Source organism: Ovis aries, chromosome 14, assembly GCF_016772045.2.
Source record: "Ovis aries strain OAR_USU_Benz2616 breed Rambouillet chromosome 14, ARS-UI_Ramb_v3.0, whole genome shotgun sequence".
NCBI classification, from domain to species: Eukaryota; Metazoa; Chordata; class Mammalia; order Artiodactyla; family Bovidae; genus Ovis; species Ovis aries.
The window spans coordinates 45,817,295-45,834,080 of record NC_056067.1 but is presented as its reverse complement, the minus strand read 5'-3'; the positions used below and the strand labels follow the sequence as shown (position 1 = coordinate 45,834,080).

Here is a 16,786-nt window from a genome sequence, read left to right as displayed (position 1 = left end):
TAATAACTTTCTCAAGATCACAAAGCCACACTGCCTGGCTCCCAGAGCTGACTTAATACCCATTGGCATATGATGGGTGCCTAATAATTGTGAGCTGTTATGCTGAGGGTTATTGAGGTTTTGAGGGGGGGCTTTCCTTTCCTGTCCCCATTATTCTGAACTATGTCCCTATAAGTTAATAATTAACTGCCCATCAAGGAGTCTGTGATCCTAAAGATTTGCCTTTCCCTGGCTACTGTCTGGTTAATCAGTCACTGTCCCTGGCCGGGCAAGGGGCACTGGGTAGACCAGCTGCCTCCAAAGCCCCCTGATCCAGTGTGGAAGTGGTGAAGGGTTCCTGATGCTCCAGACCTGTCGTGTGCTCTGCTCCCGAGCTGGCCCCTCCCCGGGGGGCTGGCAGCCCCTCAGCTTTGATGGTGGGGCCTTCCATCTCAAGGGCACGGGAGAACTGACCCGGGCTTTGCTGGTGCTACGGCTGTGTGCCTGGCCGCCTCTGGTCACCCATGGCCTGGCGGTGAGCAGTCATCCCCAGGGGACTAGCCTAGGAAGTTCCCGGGGCCTGGTTCTGAGCCCCTGCTCCCTGTCACCCCAGCTCCAAGCCTGGTCTCAGCGACTCCTGGGCTCCCGGCTCTCGGGTGCGCTTCTCCGAGCATCCATCTACGGGCAGTTTGTGGCTGGTGAGACTGCCGAGGAGGTGAGGGGCTGTGTCCTACAGCTCCAGAACCTAGGACTGCGGCCTCTGCTGGCAGTGCCCACTGAGGAGGAGCCAGACTCGGCTGTCAAGACGGGGTGAGTAGGGGGGCCCGGGCCCAGGGAGGCTGGGAGGCTGGTGGGAAGGGGGCTAGTGGGCTCCCAGCCCTGATGCCTGCCGGCTGGGCAGCGAGGCCTGGTATGAAGGGAACCTCAGCGCGATGCTGCGATGCGTGGACCTGTCACGAGGCCTCCTGGAGACCCCTGACCCGAAGGGAACCGCCCTGATGCAGCTGAAGATGACGGCGCTGATGAGCACTCGGCTCTGTGTAAGGGACAGGCCGGTTGGGAGGGGAGGGGCGGCTGCCCACCGGGTCCCCCTCACCGCCCCACCCATCATCCCATTCCAGAAGGAGCTCACCTCGTGGGTCCGAAGGCCAGGGGATTCTTTGGAGCTGAGCCCTGAGAGGCTGGCAGAAGCCATGGACTCTGGACAGGTAAGGACCACAGGCTGGGGGAGAGGAATGGTTGGTGGGGAGTGCAGAGGCGGCAGACACCTGCCAGCGCGATGTTCTAAATATTTAACTATCTCTACTTCCCAGGCTTAGAACTATCAGAATAAACAGGGTTACTGCCCTGGGGCATGGCTGGAGAGCAACCGGAATACGGGTCACCTGGGGATTCTAGGCTAGGGGCCTGGGAGCTGGGAGCTCTTGTAGGATCAATTAAGACAGTAGCTCCTTACCAATAAAAAAGTAACCAATATTTTTTCAATCAACTCGGCTACGCTAGTGTGTGCTAACTAGCTAGGAGCTATGATTAGACCAGCGGGGTTGTGGTTCATTCATTCACTCATTCGCGCTCTCATTTACTCTTTGGTTTCCGCATCTTATTTCTACCTTCCCCGCCATCAGCAATCACTTCACCTTGTATAATATACATCTCTTTGTTACCATGATGTGGTTTTGCCAAATATATGGTATTTGGGGGCATATTTTTCCAACATTTTATTATGAAATTTTTCAAACATACAGAAAAATCAGAAGTATTTTATGGTGAACACCTGCCATTGTTAACATTTAACTACTGTTGCTTTAAAATCGTATCCACTCCTCTATCCATCCACCCACCCATCTTATTTTCTGATGCATTTCAAAGTAATTTGCAGATATCAGCACGCTTCTCCCCCAAATGCTTCAGAACGCATATCACCAACTAGAGCTCAGGAGTCATTTCTTTTCAGGTAAAATTTATATACAGTGAGATGCATACATTGTAAATGTACCTTTTGATGAGTTTTGACAAATACACATTGGAGCTACTATAATCCCTATCAACGTACAGAACATTTCCATCCCTGCAGAAAGTCCCTTTGAGCCCTTCTCCATCAATCTGGGGGTTGGGTATAGTTTTAAATATCTACAAGTAACATTCATCATTATGTTGAAAAAGACTCTGATACTGGGAAAGATTGAGAGCAGGAGGAGAAGGAGGTGGCAGAGGATGAGGTGGTTAGACAGCATCAACTCAGTGAACATGAGTTTGAGGAAACTCCTGGAGATAGTGAAGGGCAGAGACTCCTGGCACACCACAGTCTATGGGGTCATAAAGAGTCAGACACAACTTTACGACTAAACAACATTATGTTATCTGTTGCGTTCTGTTTTTTATGTTTTTCCACTGAGCACTCTGATTTTTAGATCTCTCCAAGCATCTCTGTATACACCTAATCCATTGTGTTTTTTAATTACCTATTTCTTTTTGGCTGTCCTGGGTCTCCATTGCTGTGCTTGGACATTCTCTAGTTGGGGAGAGTGGGGGATACTCTGATTGTGGTGCATGGGATTCCTCACTGCGGTGGCTTCTCTTGGTGCGGAGCACAGGTTCTGGGGTGCCCGGGCTTCACTAGTTGTGGTGCTTGGGCTTAGTTGCTCCAAGTCATGTGGAGTTTTCCCAGACCAGGAATCAAACCCGCATCCGCTGCATTGGCAGGCAGATTCTTAACCCCTGAACCACAAGGGAAGTCCTAATCCATTGTTTCTAATTTGGGCTTCTGGCCGCCTGGTTTACCTCTCCTGGGATGGGCACCCAGGTGGCCTCTCAGTCTCCATCACTGCCAAATAACACTACCTGGGACCTGCTGATGTTTCTTTTTTAATTTGTAATTTTTTTTAATGCATCACAGAACACATAGAAGCAGTGCTTAAAGGATCAGCTTTGGAGCATAACAAGCTTCACCCCTTCATGAGCTTTCCACTTGCACGTGGCAATGGTAGTAATTTCTTCCCAGGGCAGTTTTCAGGACTAAAACCCTTGCCAGGCTGGCATCTTCACCATGGCATAGGGGCCCGCCTCCTTCTGTGTCCCTCACTTCCCTTGTCTTCCCCAATACCATCAGACCTGGTGTTCCTCAGTTTCCATCTCTCCTGGCTCATCCTCAGTCTTTGTTAAGTTTACTCTGCCTGAAACTCAAATATGGAGGTTCCCCAGGGTGAGGCCCAGGCTTGCTCCTCACTCCCCTCAAAGGGCCTTCTCACCCACCCCTTCAGCCTCAGTTTCCCTGCTTTGCACTAATGATGCCCACCTTTCTGTCTCCAGGCCCAGCCTTTCCCCTGACCCTCCCTCTGCACCGAACTTCCCCTTGGGCGTCCCCCAGACCTCACACCCACGGGGTCCCACACTGGCCTGTGTCTCCCTAAAGCTCTCCCTTCTTCCTGTTCCCATGTCAGAGCCTCCTTGCCTTCCCCCCCATAGATCCCAGCCCCCACCCATCCTTGGTCTTCATAGTCAGCATGATTTCTGACTGTCTTGTTCACGGCCTTGTCCCAGGCCCTAGCACCTAGACAGGATGTGATAAACATGTCAAGTGAATGAATAAATGAATGAAGCAAGTGAGTTTGGAACAACATATTAATGGTGGAGAACTTACCGACCACTCACAACGTGCCGTGCGCTGTCCTAATGGCTTTACATATATTTGAGGGAAGCATTTCCTCTCTGCCTGTGGGTGGGTGTACATGGTGACGGTTAAGTACTCAGGCTCTGGAGAAGCTGAGGTTTAAATCCTAGGTCAAGCTGTGTGACTTTAGATGAGTAACGTCACCTCTCTGTGCCTTGACCTCTGCTTCCCCTCTGTAAACCGGGGGTGACAGTAGTCGCCACCTCAGACAGTAGTGAAGGGTAAATGAGGGCTGGGCCGGCCCCCTGTGAGGGTGGCAGCTCCACCAGCTGCTCACACCCCAGAACTCCCCCGGATGATGCCCCACAGGGGGACGATTCCCTGACTGGGGAGAAGCACTGGGCAGGTAGGTGCCCCTTGCTCCTCCCTCCTCCTGGAGAGAGTCTTCTTCCCCAGGAAGTGGTCCATATCCATCCTGTTGGCCATGAGTGTGTGTGTGTGTGTGTGTGTGCTAAGTCACTTCAGTCGTGTCCAACTTTTTGTGACCCTATGGACTGTAGCCCTCCAGGCTCCTCTATCCATGGGATTCTCCAGCCAAGAATATTGGAGTGGGTTGTCATGCCCTCCTCCAGGGGATCTTCCCAACCCAGGGGTTGAACCCGTATCTCTTGTATCTCCTGCATTGGCAGGCAGGTTCTTTACCACTAGCGCCGCCTGGGAAGGAGTCCTGTTGGCCATAACAGAGCCCTGAATTCCACCTGTTCCTCTCTTTTAACTTCCCCATTTCTCTGAACCCAGCTGGACTCCCTGAGTCACTAGCAGCTCACATTCACTGTGGAATCCCCATAAGAAGACCGAGAACTGTGTGAGTTAGTCACTCATGTCCAACTCTGCGACCCCATGGACTGTAGCCTGCCAGGCTCCTCTGTCCATGGAATTCTCCAGGCAAGAATTACTAGAGTGGGTTGCCATTCCCTCCTCCAGGGGAATCTTCCCGACCCAGGGATTGAACCCAGGTCTCCAGCATTGCAGGCAGATTCTTTACCATCTGAGCCACCAGAGAAGACTCCTGTTACAAATGTGTAACAGTTCCTTAAATGTCTGTTGAATATGGACCATGTTCCAGGTGCTGTGCTAGGGGTAGCGACTGTTGTTGATCAGTCACTCAATCATGTCTGACTCTTTGCAACCCCATGAACTGCGGCACGCCAGGCTTCCCTGTCCTTCACCATCTCCCAGAGCTTGCTCATGTCCACTGAGGGGTGGGGATGCTGACCAAGATAAACAAAATATATGTCCTTGAGGCACTTACTTGCAAGACACAATCATTCAAATCAAAGCCAAAGAGAAAAACAAATATCGTATATTAACGCATACATGTGGAATCTAGAAAAATGGTACAGATGAACCTACTGCAAAGCAGAAATAGAGACAAAGATATAGAGAACAAATGTATGGATACCAAGGGCAGAGGGTAGGACGAACTGGGAGATTGGGATTGACATTTATCAGTTCAGTTCAGTCGCTCAATTGTGTTTGACTCTTTTTGACCCCATAGACTGCAGCACGCCAGGCTTCCCTGTCCATCACCAACTCCCAGAGCTTACTCAAACACATGTCCATAGAGTCGGTGATGCCATCCAACCATCTCATCCTCTGTCATCCCTTTCTCCTCCTGCCTTCAATCTTTCCCAGCATTGGGGTCTTTTCAAATGAGTCAGTTCTTTGTATCAGGTGGCCAGAGTATTGGAGTTTCAGCTTCAGCATCAGTACTTCCAATGAATATTCAGGACTGATTTCCTTTAGAATGGACTGGTTGTATCTCCTTGCAGTCCAAGGGACTCTCAAGGGTCTTCTTCAACACCACAGTTCAGAAGCATCAATTCTTCGGCACTCAGCTTTCTTTCTAGTCCAACTCTCACATCCATACGTGACTACTGGGAAAACCACAGCTTTGACTAGACGGACCCTTGTTGGCAAAGTAATGTCTCAGCTTTTTAATATGTTATCTAAGTTGGTCATAACTTTTCTTCCAAGGAGCAAATGTCTTTTAATTTCATGGCTGCAGTCACCATCTGCAGTGATTTGGGAGCCCAAGAAAATAAAGTATCTCATTGTTTCCATTGTTTCCCCATCTATTTGCTATGAAGTGATGGGACCGGATGCCATGATCTTAGTTTTCTGAATGTTGAGTTGTAAGCCAACTTTTTCACTCTCCTCTTTCACTTTCATCAAGAGGCTCTTTAGTTCTTCTTCACTTTCTGCCATAAGGGTGGTATCATCTGCGTATCTGAGGTTATTGATATTTCTTCTGGCAGTCATATACAGTATTATATGTAATGTAGATAACATATTCAAAAGCAGAGACATTACTTTGCCAACAAAGGTCCATCTAGTCAAGGCTATGGTTTTTCCAGTAGTCAGGTATGGAGGTGAGAGTTGGACTGTGAAGAAGGCTGAGCACCGAATAACTGATGCTTTTGAACTGTGGTGTTGGAGAAGACTCTTGAGAGTCCCTTGGACTGCAAGGAGATCCAACCAGTCCATTCTGAAGGAGATCAACCCTGGGATTTCTTTTGGAAGGAATGATGCTAAAGCTGAAACTCCAGTACTTTGGCCACCTGATGCGAAGAGTTGACTCACTGGAAAAGACTCTGATGCTGGGAGGGATTAGGGGCAGGAGGAGAAGGGAACGACAGAGGATGAGATGGCTGGATGGCATCATTGACTTGATGGACGTGAGTCTGAGTGAACTCCAGGAGTTGATGATGGACAGGGAGGCCTGGCGTGCTGTGATTCATGGGGTTGCAAAGAGTCAGACACGACTGAGCGACTGAACTGAATGAGAACCTACTGTATAGCACAGATAACTCTACTCAATGCTTTATGGTGACTTACATGGGTAGGAAATCCAAAAAAGGAGAATATGCATATGTATGGCTGATTCACTTAGATGTATAGCAGAAATTAACACATCATTGTAAAGCAACTATGTGTGCTGTGCTGTGCTGTGCTCAGTCTTGACTGACTCTTTTGAGACCCCATGGACTGTAGCTCACCAGGTTTCTTTGTCCATGACATTCTCCAGGCAAGAATACTGGAGTGAGTTGCCATTTCCTCCTCCAGAGGAGCTTCCCAACCCAGGGACGGAACCTGTGTCTCCAAGTCTCTTGCATTGGCAGGTGGATTCTTTACCACTGAGCCATTGGGGAAGCCCCAAAAAGCAGCAATAAAAGCCCCAAAAAAGTCCAATAAAAAGTTAAGACAAAAAACCAAAGCTGAGTGCAGACTTGCTCGGCTCCCGGTCACGTGGTGGGGAGGGGGCGCAAGTGCACCCAGCCAGGAAATTCGTTCTTTTTAAAGGTTAGGTTGCCCTCTGGGTCTCAGTTTCCTTATTTGTAAATTGGAAATTATGTTTACTTAATTGTTTTAGGGAAATTAATGCAGAAATTAATGCAGATAAAGTAGATACATTCAAAACTGGGTTTTGAGAGTTTTCCTGTATTAGTAAACTGCCTTTTCACTTGAGCTGTTCTGAAAGGTTCCTGTTTATTAGAAGTGATCTTGGATTCAGATGTGGAGGGTGATGCAGAGACAGACACAGAAAAATACTACCCTCTCTTCACTCTATTCATAAGTGTGTGAAAAATGTTTAATTATTAAAAAAAAAACTTCAAACCAGATATGTAACATTAAGTATAAATTGGAGAAGGCAATGGCACCCCACTCCAGTACTCTCGCTTGGAAAATCCCATGGACGGAGGAGCCTGGTGGGCTGCAGTCCCTGGGGTCACTAAGAGTTGGACACGACTGAGTGACTTCACTTTAACTTTTCACTTTCATGCACTGGAGAAGGAAATGGCAACCCACTCCAGTGTTCTTGCCTGGAGAATCCCAGGGACAGGGGAGCCTGGTGGGCTGGCGTCTATGGGGTCGCACAGAGTCGGACACGACTGAAGTGACTTAGCAGCAACAAGTATAAATAAGCACTGTAGAATCAGATGGTTGGATGGCATCACCAACTCAATGGAAGTGAGTTTGGGCACACTCTGAGAGAGAGTGAAGAACAAGTAAGCCTAGTGTGCTGCAGCCCATGGGGTTGCAAAGAGTCAGACATGACTTAGCGACTGAACAACAACGAGGACTTCTCTCGTGATCCAGTGGCTAAGACTCCATGCTCCTAATGCAGGGGGCTCATGTCAGATCCCTGTCAGGAAACTAGATCCCAAATCTCACAACTAAGAGTTCAAGTGCTGCAACCTAGACCCTGCGCAGCCAGATAAATAAACTAATTTAAAAAAACGAGCATTGTAGGGAAAAATAAGGCTGAGGAAGGGGAAGGGAAAGCCCCAGCTAGGGAGTTACAAATTCAAACCAGAGAAAATAAAGACCCTGCTGAGAGGTTGGAGCTGGGTGGATCGACATCTGGGGGAACAGTGTTCCAGGTGAAAGGAACAGCCAGAGCAGAGGCTCTGAGGTGGGAAGGTACCTGGCATGATCAAAGGGAGGCCAGCGAGGCCGGAGAGCAGGGAGCGAGGTGAAGGGTGGGAGGAGGCAGCATAAAGGGGTCAGACCAGGGGAGCCTTGTGAGTTGCAATGAGGCATCCTGAGAAACTAACGCAAGGTAACACGGCTCTTATTAGGAGCTGGCTACTACTTCTGAGAGTCCCTGGGACTGCAAGGAGATCCAGTCAGTCCATTCTGAAGGAGATCAGCCCTGGGTGTTTTTTGGAGGGAATGATGCTAAAGCTGAAGCTCCAGTACTTTGGCCACCTGATGCGAAGAGTTGACTCATTGGAAAAGACTGATGCTGGGAGGGATTAGGGGCAGGAGGAGAAGGGGACGACAGAGGATGAGATGGCTGGATGGCATCACGGACTCGATGGACTTGAGTCTGAGTGAACTCCGGGAGCTGGTGATGGACAGGGAAGCCTGGCGTGCTGCGATTCATGGGGTCACAAAGAGTCGGACACGACTGAGCGACTGAACTGAACTGAACTGTTCCTAGATGCTAATTCCAAGTCACTTCACTTTCCCAGCTTTGGTTTTCTCACTGGAAAACGGAGCTTCGAATAACATCTGCCTACTAGGATCATTGTGAAGATTAAATACAGAAGATGGCATTTGAGGTCACCTATTATCATAACAATAGCAACATGTATTGAGTGCTTAGGGCTTCCCAGGTAGCACAGTGGTAAAGAACCCACCTGCCAAAGCAGGAGGTGCTAGAGACATGGGTTTGATCCCTGGATCAGGAAGATCCCCTGGAGTAGGAAATGGCAACCTGCCCCAGTATTCTTGCCTGGGAAATCCCATGGACAGAGGAGCCTGGCGGGCTATAGTCCACGGGGTCTCAAACAGTCAGACACGACTGAGCATGCACACAAAACAACAAAAACATTGAGCGCTTCTCATATGCTGGCCCTGTCCTGTCCTGTTTATGGCCAGGCACTTCTCACATATTAACCCATTTTTATCCACACAGCAACTGAATGAGGTAGATGCTATAATCATCCCCATTTTACAGAGGAGAACACTGAGGCCCAGAGAGGTTACATTTGTTCAAGGCCACACAGTGAATGGTGGAGCCAAAACTCAAACTCAAATTCTGGGCTCTCAATCCGTGTGTGTGTGTGTGAGCGCGTGCTAAGTCTCTTCAGTTATGTCCGACTCTGTGTGACCCCACGGGACTGTAATTGGCCAGGCTCCTCTGTCCATGGGACTTCCCAGGCAAGAATACTGGAGTGGGTTGCCATCCCCTCCTCCAGGGGATCTTCCCGGCCCAGGGATAGAACCAGGGTCTCTTTACCTGCATTGGCAGGCAAGTTCTTTACCACTAGCACCCCCTGGGAAGCCCGTCCATCCGTATATTACACCTCAATAAACAGTATCTATATGACACAGCTGGCTTCCAGAGTTCTAGTAATTTCTAAACTTTTTTCCCTGCCTGCTGGTTGGGGAGATGCGGCTTGGGCTCTGGAAGGGTCCAGAAGGCCTGATCCGCCTTGCCTCCCCACTGCCCCCTAGGACCTCCGGGTCTCCTGCCTCAACACGGAGCAAACAAGACATCTCCAGGCCTCCCTGAGTCGCTTGCACCGGGTGGTACAGGTAACAGCTTCGGTCGAGGCCTGCCTCCACTGCACCTGTTTGCTGGTCACTCCTGGGCCCCGACTGCAGTCCCTCTCTCCCTCAGCACGCCCGGGCCCAGCGCGTTAGGCTCCTGGTGGATGCTGAGTACACCTCCCTGAACCCGGCACTCTCTCTGCTGGTGGCTGCCCTGGCCATGCGCTGGAACAGCTCCGGGGAAGGCGGGCCCTGGGTGTGGAACACTTACCAGGCCTATCTGAAGGTGTGTGGTGCACTCCGGGGATGGGGGCGGGGTGTGGTTGGGGACAAGGGGCTGCAGGCTGGGGTCCCAGCGCCTTGATCTGAAGCCACCCATGTGCTCCACCAGGACACCTACAAGCGGCTGAAGCGGGATGCTGAGGCCGCAGACAGGGCTGGCCTGGCCTTTGGGGTGAAGCTGGTACGAGGGGCGTATCTGGACAAGGAGAGAGAGATGGCCCGGCTCCAGGAAACCGAAGATCCCACTCAGCCTGACTATGAGGCTACCAGTCAGAGGTGGGACAGGGGCAGACCGGCCTCTGAGATGAATAATTGTTGCTGTGGTTGTTCAGTAGCTAAGTCGTGTCTGACTCTGTGACCCCATGGCCTGGCAGCACGCCAGGCTTCCCTGTCCTTCACTATCTCCTGGAGTTTGCTCAAATTCATGTCCATTGAGTCAGTGATGCTATCTAGCCATCTCATCCTCTGCTGGCCTTGAGAGGAATAGCAATAGCATCTAACCTTTCATTAGAGCTCATTCCCCACAGTGTCCAGCAACCTACGTGCGTCTACAGGTCATCTCTCTCCCCGACCATGAGACTGTCACTTCCCACATGAACAGCAGCCTACTCCCTTCTCTGTCACCCCTCCCCAACCTGTCACCAGTGGGGAGCCTGTTAATACCTGTTGTCAAATCTCCCTCCTCAGTTCAAATCCTCCCATAGCTCCCAGCACACCCTCGATCAGTGGCCGGCAGTCCTGTCCCCTCACTCACTTCACTCCAGCCACACTGGCCTCCTTGACGACCCCAGGGACTTTGCACTTCTTGTTCCCACTGCCCAGAACCTTCTCCCTCCAGATGGCCGTGTGGCAGGGCTCAGCCACTCATGTTCTTAGGTCTTCACTTGTTGGGACCTTCTCAGGGGACCTTCTTGCCCTCCCTACCAAAAACTGACACATACCACACCCTCTCTTCTTGGACTGATTTTTCTCCCAGAACTTATTGTCAGTAGAGCTTTGGCGTTCAGTTGCTCATTGCCTTTCTCTCCCATGAGTGCGTGGGCCCAGGAGGGCAGGGTTTTCTAACTTGTTCACTGCTGAGTCCTCAGTGCTTAACACTGCTCCTGCTCCATGGGAGGTGCTTGGTACAGGTCTGGTGAATGAAGGAGTAAATGAGCCCAAGAAGTAGATACTATTGCTCTCTCTCTATTTCACAGAGGATGAAACTGAGGCTCAGAGACATGACATCTCTTACCCAAGGTTGCAGAGCTAGTGAGTGGCAGTGCCAAGATTTGAGCCTTGGCAGACTGGCTTCCCTGGTGGCGGTAGCAGTAAAGAACCCTCCTCCCAATGCAAGAGATGCAGGTTCGATCCCTGGGTCATGAAGATGCCCTGGAGGAGGGCATGGCAACCCACTCCACTGTTCTTGCCTGAAGAATCCCATGGACAAAGAAGCGTGGCGGGCTGCAGTCCATCGGGTCACAGAGTTGGACACGACTGAAGCGACTTAGCGCATGCAGACTGACTCTAGAACCCTCATTCTGATACACCTCAAATCACAGGCAAGACATGGCTGAGCTCCTGGGGCCACCATCTCATGGCCCCGAGAAGAAAAGATTTATTCTTTCAATACACACTTGCTGATCACTTGTTTTAGATCAGGACCTGTGTTGGATTCTGGTTGCAGTAGCAATCCAGCTGGACCCCAGGCCCTGTCCTCATGGAGCTTTCAAAGCCTGATTTCATTTCCCAGTGGAAAAGGAGGGGTCTGTAGAGCCACAGGGACTTACCAAGCTCCCATAGAAAGTGGCCAAGCCACGAAGGCTAAGCTTGAATCCAAAGCCCACGAAGCCTCCTAGGCACATTTGTGTTCTATGGGCTTAATCATTTGGAATCTTTTTTTTTTTTTTACTGAGATATAATTCACATACCATACAATTTGCTATTTTAGACAATTCAGTGGCTTTCAGTATATTCCTTAAATTGTGCAGCCATCACCACCAATTCCAGAACATTTTCATCATCTCAAAAAGAAACTCTGGGACTTCCCAGGTGGTCCAGTGGTTAAGACTCTGAGGGTCCACTGCAGGGGACATGGACTTGATCCCTGGTCTGGGAACTAAGGTCTCACATCCCTCAGCAAAACAAACAAACAGACAGACAGACAAATAAACATGGCACAGCCCAAAAAAAACACAACCATATCCATCAGCTGTTTTTGTTCAGTAGCCAAATTGTGTCTGACTCTTCAGGACACCATGGACTTCAACACGTCAGGCTTCCCTGTCCCTCACCATCTCCAAGAGTTTGCCCAAGTTCATGACCATTGAATCAGTGATGCCATCCAACCGTCTCATCCTCTGTCGCCCTCTTCTCCTTCTGCCTTCAATCTTTACCAGTGTCAGGGTCTTTTCCACTGAGTCAGCTGTTTGCAAAGTATTGGAGTTTCAGCTTCAGCATCAGTCCTTCCAAAGAGTATTCAGGGTTGATTTCCTTTAAGATTGACTGGTTTGATTTCCTTGCTTTTCAAGGGACCCTCAAGAGTCATCTCCAGCACTGCACTGCAGTTTGAAAGCATCATTTCTTTGGCACTCAGCCTTGTTTATAGTCCAGCTCTCACATCTGTACACGACTACTGGAAAGACCATATCCTTGACTATATAGACCTTTGTCAGCAAAGTGATGTCTTTGCTTTTTTAACACACTGTCTAGGGTTGTCATAGCTTTCCTGCCAAGAAGCAATCATCTTCTAATTTCATGGCTGCAATCACCACGCAGTGATTTTGGAGCCCAAGAAGAGAAAATCTGTCACTGCTTCCACCTCTCCCCCTTCTATTTGCTAATTTGCTAATGCAAATATCCACTAGCAGTCACTCGTAATTCCCATCCCCTTAGGCCCTGGAAGCCACAGATCTACTTTTTGTCACTATGGGTCTGTCTATTCTGGACATCTCTCATTAGTACAGTCACATAATATGCGGCCTTCCGTACCTGGCCTCTTTCACTCAGCATAATGTTTTCAAGGTTCAACCATGTTGTAGTGTGTGTCAATGCTTCATTCCTTGTTACAGTTGAATACTATTCCATTGTATGGAGAGACCGCATTTGATTTATCCATCCATCAATTGATGGATATCTGGATTGTTTACACTTTTTGTCAATTGCGGATAGTGCTGCTATGAACATTCATGTACATATTTTTTTGGTAAATGTACATTTTAAATTCTCTTGAAAGTCCAGCTCTCTAGGACTGGCATTGCTGGGTCCTATGGTCACTCCATGGTTAACTTTTTGAGGAACTGCCAGATGGTTTCCCAAAGCGGCTGCAGCCTTTTAGACTCACACCAGCACAGTGGGAGAATTCCAGTTTCTCCACATCTTCTCCAGCATAGTACCATTAATGTTTTAATAGAGATTTTAAGTAAATAATACATTCACATGATTCAAAAATCAAAATGGGGACTTACCTGATGGTCCAGAGGTTAGGACTCCATGCTTCTACTTTGAGGGGCATGGGTTTGATCCCTGGTTGAAGAACTAAGATCCCACATGCCACTCTCTGCACAACCAAAACAAAAATCAAAATGACACAAAAATAAACAGGCTGATACAGCTCACTTCCACCCACATCCCCATCCAATCATGAGGGGGGTGGTCCCTGCCCCTACAGGGGCCTTCCACTATCCTCTGGGTGTTCATTTAGCCAGTTTCCCACTTACAGACATTTGGGGGTGTTGCGAACCCTGCTCTGCAGACGTTGCTGAAGTGAATGTCAGTGGGTAAATGTCATCTCCTGTGACATGGCCCTTTGCTGTGAGACTGCCATTGTGCCAAAGACTTTAGGTCTACCCTCATCTCACTCCATCCTCACAACAAGGCTAACAGGTGAACGTGTGTTGTTAAAGAGAAGAAAAAGGCTCAGAAAGAAGATGCCCCTTACAGCTGAGGCAGGTGGGATGTAGGTACTTCCTGACTTCAGGGTCCTTGCCCTTAGGCACCCTGCCCCTCAAGGACATAAATCCTCAGTCTCTGGGGCCTGACCCTAACTCACCAGGTACCATATGCTGATCCTTCATCTCCCTTCAGTTACAGCCGCTGTTTGGAGCTGATGCTGACCCAGGTGTCCCATCGTGGCCCCATGTGCCACCTCATGGTGGCTTCCCATAATGAGGACTCTGTTCGCCAGGCAACCAAGCGGTATGAAGCGCCCAAAGGGTGGTTGACAAGGGGAGGGACTGTAGGGGCCAGTAGGTTCAAAGGGGGTCTGGGGAGAATATTCAAAATATTTAACCCCTGCTACACCTGTAGGCTCTAGCTGAACAAGGAACTGCCCCTTATTTGCTGGGGAATAGGGAAGTCCAATGGAGAAGGCAATGGCAACCCACTCCAGTGTTCTTGCCTGGAGAATCCCAGGGATGGGGGAGCCTGGTGGGCTGCCACCTATGGGATAGCACAGAGTCGGACATGACTGAAGTGACTTGGCAGCAGCAGCAGGGAAGTCCAAATATTTCAGGAAAGGAGCTGAGACTTACCGGGGAACTTTCAGAGGTCCCAGGGCCATGGTTATTTATCAGTGAGTTTGGAAATACTTCAATATTTGAATAACTAGAAGAGCCATATGAGTGTGTCATGGCTTTCAGCTCTGGATCCAGCCACTGTCTAGATTGATGATGTGACCTTTTCTGTAGCATGTGGGAGCTGGGCATTCCTCCAGATGGGCCAGTCTGCTTTGGACAACTTCTGGGGATGTGTGACCATGTCTCCTTGGCACTGGGTATGTGAGTGATCCGTCCTTCCTGACCCCTACTCCCACCTCCCACCTAACCTGCCCCAGCATCATTCCCTCCCAAACAGATCCCTTCTCCCATTCCCAGATGAAGCCTGGCCAGGCTCCCATCAACAGCTCGCAGCCAGCCCAGTGGCAGGCCCTCAGAGAGGTCTGCTCCATATCTGAAGGCCTCGCGGGCCTATGTTTCTGTGTCTGTGCTCTGCTGTTTTTGTCTTGATCTTGGTATCTTGGTTCTTGATCTTGGTATCTTGTTTCCTGTCTGCTTTGTTATCTTTACTGTGTTGTTCCCCAGGGCCTGAGACCAGAATATTTATGTTTTCTTCTGCCAGGCACTAAGGGGTGCAAAATCACTGCACCCTAAATTCATAGCTTGAGGTTTCTTGAGATATCCCAAGGATCCACACTGGGGCTGCAAATATTTTAGGAGACTAACCTACGGTAATGGGCTTCCCGAGTGGCTCAGTAGTAAAGAATCTGCCTGCAATGAAGGAGATGCAGGTTCAATCCCTGGGTCAGGAAGATCCCCTGGAGGAGGGCATGGCAACTCACTCCAGTATTCTTGCCTGGAGAATCTCAGGAACAGAGGAGCCTTGTGGGCTAACAGTCCACAGCCTTGTATGCAAAGTCTGACAACGACTGAAGTGATTGAGCACACACGCACGCAACCCATGGCCACAACTTCTCAGAGATGGATTTCTGTTTTCCTCCTTGCTCTGTTTACAGCCAAGGCCAACCTTCCTTATGGGAGAGCTGACTTCTAGTTAACTCTTACTCTGAGGGTCTAGATTTTGGGGTTCACACTCAATCTGGGGGAACTCTCCTTAATAACTCTTAATCCTGGTCAGGCTTTAGGCCTCCATTTCTGTACCCCCTTAACTTTGAAGTCATTAGACAGAAACTCAGTTTTGTCCTCAGGAAAGAAACACTTCTTGTGTAATCCTTCTGCTCTGGGTTCTCTCTCTTTAAAAAAAAAATTTTTTTTTAATTTATTTTTGGCTGTGCTAAGTCTTCACTGCTGCATGGTCTCTTCTCTAGCTGTGGTGAGCAGGGGGTTACTTTCTAGTTGCAGTGCACGGGCTCCTCATTGCAGTTTCTCTTGTTGCAGAGCACGGGCTCTAGGCATGGGGGCTTCAGTAGTTGCGCTTCCCGGACCAGGGATTGAACCCGTCTCTCCTGCATTGGCAGGCAGATTCTCTACCACTGCTCCACCAGAGAAGCCCCTCATTTTCTCTTAATTCTTGAATTAGTAAATTCCTTATTCGCTTTGCTTCCCTAATAGCTCAGTTGGTAAAGAATTCGCCCACAGTGCAGGAGACTGCGGTTCGATTCCTGGGTCGGGAAGATTCCCCTGGAGAAGGGACATGCTACCCACTCCAGTATTCTTGGGCTTCCTTTGTGGCTAAGCTGGTAGAGAACCCACCTGCAATCGGGAAACCTGGGTTCGATCCCTGAGTTGGGAAGATCCCCTGGAGAAGGGAAAGGCTACCTACTCCAGTATTCTGGCCTGGAGAATTCTATGGACTGTATAGTCCACGGGGTTGCAAAGAGTTGGACATGACTGAGTGACTTTCACTTTCACTTTATTCTCTTTGCAGCATTTTTATAACTTTGAGAATTTTTTACTTTAATGTTTACTCCAGGAGTTTTAGTTTTTTTCAGCGGGAGATTTTGTCCAACTCACCTAATCTGTCATGCTCTCAGAAATGGAAGTCTTTGTTCTAGATGGAGCCTAGGGAAGCCTCTCGTCAAACTTGAGCCCACACCCTGCCAATACTCTCCCTCCAGGGCAGGCTGGCTATGCTGTGTACAAGTCCATCCCCTATGGCTCCCTGGAGGAGGTGATCCCTTACCTGATCCGGAGGGCCCAGGAGAACCGAAGTGTACTACGGGGTGCCCGCAGGGAACAGGAGCTGCTCAGCCAAGAACTTCGGCGGAGGCTGCTGGGGCGGGGCCTGAGGGTATCCCCCCATTAGCACCCTCAGGAGTCACGTGGTGAATAAAGTTCTTGAGCTATTGCCCAGGCAGCTGCCTTGCACCAAAGCCACCTCTTTGGGGACGGGCTCATCTTGACCTCAGCCAGCCCA

General features: G+C 49.6%; 1 protein-coding gene across 2 annotated transcripts; it reads left to right on the top strand.

Annotated features, from left to right (window-relative positions):
* Positions 1 to 245: 245 nt before the first annotated feature.
* Positions 246 to 16,726, top strand: PRODH2 (proline dehydrogenase 2). 2 transcript variants are annotated; one of them, XM_004015208.5, is made up of 10 exons: positions 246 to 514; positions 593 to 789; positions 881 to 1,019; positions 1,101 to 1,187; positions 9,617 to 9,697; positions 9,783 to 9,938; positions 10,044 to 10,210; positions 14,000 to 14,110; positions 14,602 to 14,687; positions 16,488 to 16,726. In XM_004015208.5, exons 1-10 carry the CDS (start codon positions 341 to 343, stop codon positions 16,673 to 16,675), a joined length of 1,386 nt encoding a protein of 461 aa, XP_004015257.2. In that variant the 5' UTR covers positions 246 to 340; the 3' UTR covers positions 16,676 to 16,726. The 2 variants fall into 2 exon arrangements, with proteins under 2 accessions (XP_004015257.2, XP_060254492.1); XM_060398509.1 differs by lacking the exons at positions 14,602 to 14,687; positions 16,488 to 16,726 and adding an exon at positions 14,554 to 14,596.
* Positions 16,727 to 16,786: the final 60 nt, after the last annotated feature.